We start from the raw sequence: 12,180 nt of genomic DNA, 5'->3' as shown, positions 1-12,180 counted from the left end.
TGCATAATTGGTACCCAGCTCCCCTGCCTATTAAATATGGTAGGATTACGTGCTGGCAACTTTTAAAGTCCAGCAATCCCAGATCCTTTCTAGGACCAGTAAGACACTTTGGTGGTACTTCGAAACCATGGTGCAGAGGTTCTCATCCTTGGCTGCACCTTGGAGTCTCCCTTGAAGCTTTAAAGAAACACTGTTGCCTGCGACTCACCACAAGGCTCTGATTTAATTGGGCTGCAGTGTGGCCTGAGGTGTTTTTCTTTTTCTAAGTTCTCCAGGTGATTGTAATGTGCAGCCAAAGTAGAGACCTCTGTGCTAGCTATCAGCTAAGTAAAGAAACCACTAGCTTGGATGAGAAGTCACATATCAAATGGCAGATCCTCAAATGGACATTAGCTTAATTATTGCTGCTATTTCAAATATTGTTAGCAGTTTGTCATTTTTTTTATCAGAAAGACTTTTCCTTAAACATGGATTTTTTCCCCAAGTTTGCTGCATTTTTAGTTATGACTTTATTATTACTTTCGTAGCATCTACTTGTATATAATAGTAACACATGACTCACTTAAGAGAAGTTTTCGTTGGAGCAAAATTTCCTGCATTAGGGCAATGGCTGCACATTAGGATCATCTAGTACAGTGGTCCTTCAACTTGGCTATACATCTGAATCACCTATGGGGCTTTTAAATTCCAGAGCCTCAGCCTTGCCCCAGGCCAATGACTTCAGAATTTCTGTGACTGAGCTTTAGCTACAGCGTATTTGAAAGCTCCCCAGGTGATTCCACTATGCCCTGGAGTTTGAGTCAGCCTAGAACAGCATTCTCAAACTTTCATGAGATAAGCATCCCCTGGAGATTTGTTAATATGCAGCTTCTGATTCAGTGGGACTGGGGTGGGGGCCGTAGACTCTGCATTTCTAACAACTTCCCACATGGTGATGGTAGTTGCTCCCATGAGACATGGGAGAGTCTCATATGAGAACAGATAAGAGACCAGTGTAGCTTGGTCTATAGCAACACCTCACTTAAGTGGCAAGAACCTAGAGAGCTAAAAAAAAAAAAAAAAAAAAATTATATACTGAGCCTGGGCCCTATTACCAGTGAATTTAATTTGATTGCACTGGGTGGGGTCCAGAATTGACAAGTTTTAAAAGCTCCCCAGGTGGTGGTGATATTGAATCCCAGGTGGAGAACCCCAGCAGTATTAGGGACTAGCTCTGCCTCTTGTGGTATAAATGGTTAATAAGTGGTATCAGGTGGAGGAGGAAAGGGAGAAGACCCAAACAAGGCCAGTAGGGACCCCCCTCCAGCCAGAAGAACCCCTGGACTTGCCAAGGGATGTCTTATCTAAAAAAAGGTCCCTCTGTAGAGAGAACTCACCATAAGGCTACCAGATTTTTTTCAACTCATCTTACGCCCCTGTTTTGCATATTGTTTGAATATATTTACATGTTGACTATCAAGAGGCCCTAACTCCAAATATGTAAGATAAAATAAAATAAGTTAGATCTTGCACCTGCTGCAATTGTATTCATACGCAGTAGTCAGTGCTGAACACAACTCAAGTAGGGAACAGATTTTGAAACAGCCGGAGATGGGGGAAGGAGAGGACACGCCAGCAGTACGGGAGGAGGGAGGTTTGGGGAAGCCACGACGGGCTCCTGCCATCTGCCCAGTGACAGCCCCCTCTGGGACCTCAGAGTCTGCAACAGGACCTGAAGCCCAAACCCCCTCTACACCTTTCTCCTCCTTATTATTCCAAACAGTCTTGCTGCCTTTGATCTTTCTCCCTGAAGCTTCATCCTGTACAGACCTTTAGCCTTCCTGAGCTGCTTGCAGGCCATCCTCTGGGTGTTCCTCCCTGGACCTTCTGGACTTGACCTATATCTTTTGGGCCGCCTCCCTGCAGTGCTCAGCACAGTGCCGGTCAGGGCAATCTCATGCGGTTGGTTGTACGGGGTGTGCCCTGATCAGGGTGCCTACAGAAGCCACGCGTGGGGCTGAGCTTCAGCTCTCCTCGACGCATCAAAGTTGCCGGGCACCTCTTTGCCCTTCCACCTGCTGGCAGGCTCGAGGGGACACCTTTTTCTAATTTACACAAAGGGACCTGCCAGGTGTGCTCGTGGAGACCCTGCGCAGGTCACCCAGTGCATGCTTCCTAAGTACTCACTGAATGTATGAACAAGAGAACAAAGTGGAGGCAGTGAGGATAAATAAGAGGCTTCCACAGTCATCTCGGTAAAGGTGAACGAGGCCCCAAACTAGGACGTCATCTGTATTTACAGGAAGGAGGAGATAAACAAAGGAGAAGCAACAGGCCATGGGTTGGGTTAAAGCTTCCAGGATGGCAAAGGAGAGAGGGAATAAAAATGACCTCCTACCTGTAATCACCACTAAAACTTGACTCTTGCCCAAGAAGAATAAGGACAGTGTGGTTGCAGATCAGTCTTACATACCCACTTCTGGATAGCTGGCGTTGGTTGGGTAACGAGGTAACAGGAATTCTGTGCTCTTGTCTGCAAGACCCTGTGGTAAGCAACGTGGGGGAGACGTAAGACTTCCCCTCCCTCGGCTAGTTTGTTATCTAGTTGAGGGCACTTGTGTCCAACAAGATTCCTGATGCTGGTCTACACGGACCAGCATCACATGTGGGTGACAGGTGTCAGATGATCATAGTAGCTATGGACGTACATACTGCTTTACTGCCTGTGGTGAGCTCTCCCCTGTATGCGACAGCTATTATGTTGCTTCTCACCTAAGAGGAAGTTGACATTTCTTGCTTGCTTCTCACCCCATCTTCTGACTGCCAGTCACAATATTGGCGTGAACCACATAAAATTAGCATTTTTGTAGGCCAAAATGGTTAGATATCAGCAATTTCATATAGGTGGTTCTTATTCTCTCCACCATATTATGCTGCCACTTGAGACCTTTCAAGTGATTATATTGGTTTGTTTTAAGCCTATTATAAAAGGATTTTTTTTAAAAAAGAGTGATGCTTCTTCTGGTAAATGTGCAAAATAGGAAAAAACTGCAGAAGCAGAAAAATCTTTTATTTGTTTATTTATTTTTGGCTGCGTTGGGTCTTTGTTGCTGTGCATGGGCTTCTCAATGCGGTAGCTTCTCTTGTTGCAGAGCACAGGCTCTAGGCACATGGGCTTCAGTACTTGTGGCTTGTGGGCTCTAGAGCGCAGTCTCAGTAGTTGTGACACGTGGGCTTAGTTGCTCCGCAGCATGTGGGATCTTCCCAGACCAGGGCTCGAGCCTGTGTCCCCTGCGTTGGCAGGCAGATTCTTAACCACTGCTGCACCAGGGAAGTCCCTGGAAGCAGAAAAGTCTTAATCCCAAATTCTAAAATTCAGAGGCATCCCTAATCACATTTTGATGTATTTCCTTCCAGATATTTTTCTTTGTATTTTTTATAAAGTTGAGATGTTATTGCATATGTAATGTTATATCCTCTGTTTAAAAATAACAATCTTCACTTCACATTAAATATTTTTATAAACACAATTTTTAATGATGGCATAATATTCCATTGAATGTAGGTACTGTAATTTATCCTACTGTTGGACCTAAAGGTTGTTTTCAGTTCTTAATATTATATATATGTAGTTTTATTCCTGTTCATTTTCTTAAGATAGATTCCTGCCTTAATCCATTTGGGCTGCTGCTGTAACAGAATAGCATAGACTGGGTGGCTTATAAACAACAGAAATTTATTTCTCACAGTTCTGGGGGCTGGGGAGTCCAAGATCAATGCTCTAGAAGATTCAGTGTCTGATAATAATGTACTTCCTAGTTCATAAATGTCAGCCTTTTCACTGAGTCCTCCCATGGCAGAAGGGGCTAGGGAGCTCTCTGGTGTCTCTTTTTTTAATTTTTTTTGCGGTACGCGGGCCTCTCACTGTTGCGGCCTCTCCCCTTGCGGAGCGCAGGCTCAGCGGCCATGGCTCACGGGCCCAGCCACTCCGCAGCATGTGGGATCTTCCCGGACTGGGGCACGAACCCGCGTCCCCTGCATTGGCAGGAGGACTCCCAACCACTGCTCCACCAGGGAAGCCCTCTGGTGTCTCTTTTATAAGGGCATTATTCTCCTAGGTTCTGCCCTCGTGACTTAGTCACCTCCCAGATGCCCCACCTCCAAATACCATCATATTGGGGATTATGTTTCAACATATGAATTTTGGGGAGGACACATTTAATCTATAGCAATTCCCAAAAGGAATGGGGTCAAATTACTTGAAATTACTGGGTCAAAAAGCAGGAAACTTAAGTGTCTTGATTTGTAGCATCCATTGGCTTTCCAGAATGCATGTGCCCCTTGATTAACTTTAGCCATGATGGCAGAGCCAGTCCTTTGCTGGTTCTGGTTTGGTTACCAGTGATAAATGCTGTTTTTAAAGATGAGAGAGTCTAAAGATGAATGGTCAAAAAAGACTCCGCAGTTAGGTGGACATTGAACTAAGCTAGAAAGATCTGTAAGTTTCAAATAAACCTTGAAGCTAGAAAGATCTGTAAGTTTCAAATAAACCTAGGGGAAATACTTTTCGAGCAGAAGCAAAGGTACAATGGAAACAATACAGCATATGTGGACAGTCATAATCTAATTTTCTGAGGGTAGATAGTTGCAACATGGGAATAGTGGGATATAAATTGCGAAAAGGGCTCTCAGCTGAGACTACATTACCTACATTCAATGTAGGTAGATATCTACCTATCCTGTAGATAATGGGGAGCTGTTGACAATTTTTGAGCAGGGGATTATAAGAGGAAAATAATGTTTCAATGATTATAGGAGACTTTATCTGGGAAGCCAGAAACATCTTTACGAGTGGCAGAAGATTTTTTAAATGATCATCTGTTTTAGAAAATTACACATCATATATAAACATCCTAGGAATGATTTGCTCTAGTGCTTAGCATGTGACAGTGGTATGACCTGTCAGCCATGTCTGAGTGGCTCAGGCTTTGAGATTCAGGTGGTGTGGCTTGGAGATCACAGTGGCTGGATCCAAATTGGCAGTCAGAAGCTATTTCGCATGGAGGAAATCTCAGTTTTCATGAAATGAAGGTCTCTTTGGCTTTTACATGTGCGGTTACAACAAATCCTCATGAGGAGTGATTTTGCCTTAAGCATTTCTTGGTAAATAAAAATTTCATCTCTTTTAATTGCATTTTTACGATTTTAAAGGAAATGCATATGTTGCAAATTCTGGTTTCCAGTACGAATAAGTAAAATGTGGTTGTTGCTATTACATCATTATATTTTCTCTTTTTTAAGATAAATCAGATATTTTTAATCAGTACAAAATGATGACAGATACTTTGGGAATTCTTCAATTATCTGTCCATACTATATTTAATATCAATATTAGATAAATGTCTTGTAATATATGTACACTTTTAAAACCCATCTATATGTCACCATATCTCACATAGCACAATGCTTATGTTATGGAAAAATAAGACTTCGACTCACGTTTTAGATTTAATTAAGGTTAGCTTCAAGAAAGAATGAGGGGGCCCTTAACAAAATTGATAGGCCACCAAAAAGACGCTGATTTTTTCTTGAGATACATTGTCACAAGACACACTAATCATGGCAAAATGTTAACAACTGTGTAGAATATTTGATGGCATTAACGTAGGATAACTACTAAATGTCAAGAGCTTTCATTAAGAATACAGCTGGCATAGTTTTGAAAGGATGATGCTGTTTACCCTGGGGGAGTAAAACAGTAGGGTGTTATCAGGTTTGCTGGGGCTTTCACCTTTCTTTAACTGGGATTTTCATGACGTATAGCTCCATCTGTTATGGGCAGGGCTGGTTTCATGGATGTGTGACCTGCACAGTCACGGATGGCCCTATGCTTAGAAGGGTCTGGTGCTTTGTGTGATGTTTTTCTGTTGCCATCTTGAAATTCCCAGTAAATTTTGAACAAGGGCTCTGCACTTTTATTTTGCACAGGTGATTCAAATTATGTAACTGGTGTTGATTGTGAAAGCTGATTTCATCTTCCTTTGCCATGTGTTATGGGCTAAAACATGGTTTTCACGGGACCAAACTATGGACCAGGTTAGAGGAGAGAGCTGCGGTGAGCCAAGGGAGCTTCTGGCCAACTCCTCTTATTTCCACAGGAGGCTAAACTTAGTATAATAGGAGAAGCGGGGAGAGAGCAGAGTTTACGAGCAGGCAGGGCTACTGACAGCTAGAGTTTCTCCATTAAGAACAGCTGCAGTGGCTGCCATTCCCACTACACCCACCTACCACATCAAGCTGATAACCCCCAGGCTCCGGCTGATCGCTTCATGTGCATTATTTCCTTTAACTTAATTTTCTCAGCAACCTGCAACATGAGTATTATTTTTACAGATGAAGAATCTGAAGTTTCCAGCAATCAAGTTGCCCATAATTACAGAGCTAATAATGGTCTTTGCTGACTTAAGAAGTAGCCGGCCATCCTTGTCTGTTGTTAAAATTGAACTTGAATCACTTATTTGTCTACTTAAAAAGATTTATTGTCAGGGAGAGAGCCATAGACTTTGTTTACATAGATTGTTCATTTTCTACTTTTTACTTTCATATAATTGTAGATAGTATTGTTCTTTAGGACCTTTTAGATGTAAATTTCTTTACTTTTTTCTCCATGGATGCTATCTGGACAGCATACTAATGCTGGAAGTGTTTTTCCAAGAAGAAATAGCTGCACCTTCCTTCTTTTCTCAGAAGATTGTGTCAGTGAACAGTATTATATATTTTTTAAACCTCAGCCAAAATGACATTCTGTTGCTTGATTATTTCTGTTATTATTGTTTTCCTAGTTGTTATGTGTGATTATGTTCTGCCATAAGTTAAAAAAAATTATCCATGTTTTCTATTTTAATTTTGTATTAAAATAAGATTTTTCAAAAATGTGTAGATGAATTCTATTCTTGACTAATTCTAATTATGTCTTCTGCAGGAAAGCATCTCTGGCAGCTGATGTGTCCAGGCTTGGGTACAGTTCCTCACCCAATCACAAATACATTCCACGAAGGGCCGTGCTCTATGTTCCTGGAAATGATGAAAAGAAAATTAAGAAGATTCCCTCTCTGAATGTGGATTGTGCAGTACTCGACTGTGAGGATGGTGTGGCTGTGAACAAAAAGGTAATGGCATGATTTTTCCTTATGATGGAAAAAAGAAATGAATTGAAATTTGGTGCTCTCCTGGTAGCACTGCTCACTATTTGGAAAGAGTCTACTGTACTCACCTTTTTCTGATTATCAATGTATTCTTGACCAGCCCTTGTGTGGGTTCTGAATGTGTATGTTTCTTTTCTCTGAGAGACAGGAAGAATCCAGCCAAGATATATTTAAAATCATGGCCTTCAGTATATGTGACTATGTGTGTGTATAGATAAAGAGATATACACTTAACAAAAAAGAGAGAGAGAGAGACACTCAATCCATTTTGGCTGTGATATTTGCTGGTTTGGGTAAATGACTCAATCCTAGAATTGTGGTGTAAATTTTTCAGACCAGTAAGATGGAATTAGGAATTTATCTCTTTTTTTTACTGCCAGGTATATTGTGTAGTGGCCTTATCTCTTCTGGGACAAGTGCCAATAAAAGAAAAGATAGATGTCAATGGATGAGTCACCATTTTCCCTCCTTAATTAAAGAGAAACTACACGCAGAACCTTAAGGTTACAGCTTTTGGCTGATTTTCTCATGGCCTGATCAGAGAAATGAGTTGCAGAAAATACCCAATTTGTAAATAGGTACAAAAGGTTCTTACTGGCTGGTAGCATAGTGGGTGCTTTTTGTTTCATTTTGATTTGCCTAACTTGTTTTTCTAGGTTTTTATAATGAACAAAGATTTGTTCAATAATTGGGTGAAATACATAAATTATTTTAACAATAACTGATGTTTGCATGGAACTTTTAAAATTAAACACATGCTTTCCCTCAACCTTCATCTATCCAGTCCCTAGACAATGAGGTTGGCCTGGGAATGGATTGTGGGGCTGGTGGCACAGAAGGAGCTGGCCATCTGGATTTATATCTATTTGGATAGTTTCTTTTCCTAGGTGACCTGAAATAGCGTGGTTGTCCTATTCTTGATTAATTGCTTTCCTTAGAGATTCTAGCAAACAAATATTTGGCTTATTTTTTTAAGTTAATTTACAGCATCTTTCTAATGGTCAAAGCAAGACTTTACAAGTGTTTGGGAAAGGATTAGAATAAACATGTGGAATTTAAAGCATCTGCTCAATATCTTTGGCATGCACCAAGGAAAATGCAATTAATCTTCTTTCTCGCAGAGATTAAGGTAAATAGGGCTTTTCTTGAAGGACATAATATGATTCCAATATGCTCCCTTCCAAAACTCATGTAGTGCACTCTAAGATTAGATACTAAGTTGTAATTCTAGTTCTGTGTGACCCAGGGCAATTCACTTTACTTCTTTGCCTCAATTTTTTATCTGTACTGTGGGATGACAAAATCTTCTTTTGTCAGGGATAGGGATTATTACAAGGAATAAGCTTGATAAAATGCCTGGGAGTAGCTTGATTTCCTATAGGAAATAGATTAGATAAGTCCTGTGGTAATCATGATTAGAGGGGAATTTACTTTAGCTTGTAGCACAGTGAGCCATTAGGTGCCCTGATAAACTTCTAACTATATTTCTTCACAAACCTTGAGGCTATCTTCCTATTCCCACCTGAGGATGTTTCCTGCTACCCAGATGAGTTTGAAATATGGTTCATTCCTACCTCATATTTCCTGTTTACCTGTGTTCTGAAGCCCATCCTTATACCCGGAGCCACTACTGAGGAGGAACCTAAGGAGGGGCAGGGGAGAGAAAAGTTTATGATGGGCAAGTTGTGCCCACCATCTTGGCATCTATGTCCAGACAGTCAGAGCACTGCAGTTCTCTCTCTCTTTTTTTAATTAATTAATTAATTTATTTTTATTTATTTATTTATCTGGCTGCGTCAGGTCGTAGTTGTGGTACACGGGATCTTTCATTGCAATGCGTGGGCTCCTCTCTAGTTGTGGTGCGCAAGCTCTGTAGTTTGCGGCACGCGAGCCCAATAGTTGTGGCGCGTGGGCTTAGTTGCCCCACGGCATGTGGGATCTTAGTTCCCCGACCAGGGGTCGAACCGGCGTCCCCTGCATTGCAAGACGGATTCTTAACCACTGCGTTAATTGCCAGACACACTGTTTTACATATGCTGAACTTAGAGTCAACCAAATTTCCCTTTCTTGTCCACAGAGAGTTCTGGCAAGCCAGGCTAGTACTTATAAAACACTTTTTTCCCTAATTTTTTCTCATATATTTAATTTCATAGCCCTAGCCTGTCGATGTCTTTTTGGATTTTGATTTCATCATCCAACATTTATACCATCTGAGAATTTGACCAGCACAATAGAAAAATTTAACAAGTTTCTGATAGAAATGTTGAAGAGGTTGGAGCCAAGTGCTGTGCAAGCATGCCACTAGAAACTTCTGTTCGAGTTCATTTAACAAACATTTATATAATGGTGACTAAATGCCAGGCACTGTTCTAAGGGCTTTAATTTGTATAACAACCAAGTAAGTAGTACTCCTTCTACAGATAAGGAAACAAGCATGGAGAGGTCAAGTTCATGAAGCAGTTCTGTAAATATGGTTATCAGTCACCTAACTCTCCTAAAATCCAGTCTTTTCATAAGAATAGTATAAGAGATTTTATTTAATGCCATTTCAAAATGAAGACACCTTCCTGATTTACATGGCCTAGCAATACCTTCTCTCTCCACATACTCCACCTTGCCAGAAAAATGAGGTTAGTTAGATGAGACTTGATCTTGAAGAACCCTAGTTAGGCTTTGTTAAGTATACAGACATTATTTTTCTACCTAGTTGTTACCACCTTTGCTTTGAAGTGCTGGAGAGACGAAAATGGTAATAGCTACCATCTACCAAGAGTTTTCTGTGTAAGAGGTGCTATAATAAATGCTTTAACTATTTCATTTACTCCTTATAGCAAAGTTTTGTCCAGGGTCCAGGGTCATTAAATGGCAGATTTGAACCTCTTAGAATTTTTGCCAGGAATCAGCCTCAAGTTTACCTGCTGGCATATTCCATACATAACTCACCTATTCCTCCTTTCTCAGAAAGTTAGTGCCTTGGCTTCTCTTTATCTTTTGTCACCTTTGTATACTCCGTAGTTTCTCAAAGATTACGGACAGGAGTGCCGGGTTCACATTTGCAGATTCTTTCAATGTCTTGGGATTTTAATGCGTTTAAACCTAGGGACTTCAATTCATTTGAAATGTCCAGATAAGTCTGAAACTTCTCACATAGCTCATATTATTTTTCCTTTCTTGAAGTCACCTCTTAATCATATTTTTGTTTGAATATTATTCCTCTTGATGGAGGAGATAGAATAGAGACCATTTTCAGTGAGTTTATTTCTTACCATGTTAAAACTGTCATTTCAAATGATCTAGTTATGGTTTTGCTAAACTGAACTATTATTGCCTAATTCAACTTTCTTGGCATTATTAAAACTTAGTCACTTCATTTTAGATATTTCATTTCTTTTTTAGTAATTGACTAATTCCATATTTCATTTGACTGACTTTTTGGAGTATGGGCTTGTAATGAAAACAAGAGGAGCTTCCACAGAGCAGTTTATAAGTATATAACACCTTCCAGCAGGCTCTAATCCTGTTTTGTTAATCCAATTTGTGTTTAAGCAGCTCCTTCATGTCAAGGATGGCGCTACCAGCTCACCTTTCCAAACATGGATGATGAAAAGACCATCTCCATTACCCTCCTATCATCTCCTTTTCATTGTTAAATGCATGAGGAGATACAGGGCTGTCTAAGCCACTGCTTGCTGGGACACAGTGAAAATAAGCCAAGTAATGCACAGATTTCTGGTGAAATCTCCATGACACGGGATGAGGCCAAGAAGGTAGGAGTAAAATAGATAGAGGCAGGGTTCCAGAGCTGCTATTTTAGTTGAGTATTTAAAGTTATTTAATATTTAAGTTTAAATATGTAAAATTTTAAATATTTAACTAAATATTGAGTACCTACTCAACCAGGCACCATGGCAAGCAGGAGGAGAACAAAGATGGCTGCATGGTCCCCAACAGAGGAGTCAAAGGCTAGTGGAGAGACAGGCAAAAAAAATAAATTGTAATCTAACAGGATAGGTCTATAAGAATGCATACTTTTTATTATCATTTCAGCAGGTGGGATCTTCCGGACCGGGGCACGAACCCATGTGCCCTGCATCGGCAGGTGGACTATCAACCACTGCGCCACCAGGGAAGCCCTCTAAGTGTATATGAGGTTTTTAATTTATTCTTTTGTTGCTGACCTCAAGCTTGGTTGCATGATGGTTCGAGAATGTGATCTGAATGATGCTGATTTTTGGAAACTTATTGAGTTCTGCTTTATGGCCTATTACATGAGCCATTTTTGTAAATGTTTCATGTATACTTAATAAGAATGTATATTGTCTGTTTACTAGATGCAGAGTTCTATGTATTTTCTGTTAGACCAAGCCTGTTAATTATATTGTTCCAATATCTAAATCTTTAATGATTTTCATCTGCTTGATATATTAATAATTAAGAGGCTAGTTGAAAGTTACCCTCCAATGGAGAATTTGCCAATTTCTCCTTGTAGTTCTGTCAAATTTTTGCTGCTGATAGTTTGAGCCTATGTTATTAGGTGTATACAAATTTAAAATTATTATATCCTCCTCGTATATTGAATTATCTATTATTATGCACTGACCCTCTTCATCCCCTGTAATGCTTTTCTCTTTATTTTTTAATTATTTTTAACAACACTGCTTTGTTTTGATTATATTTCAGTATTTTTTTTAAATGAATTTATTTATTTTATTTATTTATTTTTAGCTGCATTGGGTCTTCGTTGCTGCGCGCGGGCTTTCTCTAGTTGCGGAGAGTGAGGGCTACTCCTCGTTGCAGTGTGTGGGCTTCTCATTGTAGTGGCTTCTCTTGTTGTGGAGCACGGACTCTAGGCATGCGGGCTTCAGTAGTTGTGACACGTGGGCTCAGTAGTTATGGCGCAGGGGCTTAGTTGCTCCACGGCATGTGGGATCTTCCTGGACCAGGGCTCGAACCCGTGTCCCCTGCATTGGCGAGCGGATTCTTTATCACTGCGCCA

The 12,180-nt window shown here is 40.4% G+C and overlaps 1 protein-coding gene across 4 annotated transcripts in view; it reads left to right on the top strand.

Annotated features, from left to right (window-relative positions):
• Positions 1-12,180, top strand: part of CLYBL (citramalyl-CoA lyase) — a 245,318-nt gene that overhangs the window by 130,023 nt on the left and 103,115 nt on the right. For all 4 annotated transcript variants that reach the window (XR_003002557.1, XM_024740131.1, XM_024740143.1 and 1 more), the window contains exon 2: positions 6,962-7,148. Coding sequence is in view for 3 of the 4 variants with exons in the window: in XM_024740131.1 (XP_024595899.1) it covers positions 6,962-7,148 (187 nt within the window). In the remaining variant the exon portion in view is untranslated. The remainder of the gene's footprint in view (positions 1-6,961; positions 7,149-12,180) is intronic.

The sequence above is a fragment of the Neophocaena asiaeorientalis genome, unplaced genomic scaffold (assembly GCF_003031525.2).
Source record: "Neophocaena asiaeorientalis asiaeorientalis breed wild unplaced genomic scaffold, Neophocaena_asiaeorientalis_V1.1 scaffold9, whole genome shotgun sequence".
Taxonomy (NCBI): Eukaryota; Metazoa; Chordata; class Mammalia; order Artiodactyla; family Phocoenidae; genus Neophocaena; species Neophocaena asiaeorientalis.
The sequence above is the reverse complement of the archived record's forward strand: the minus strand, read 5'-3'. Positions and strand labels throughout refer to the sequence as shown.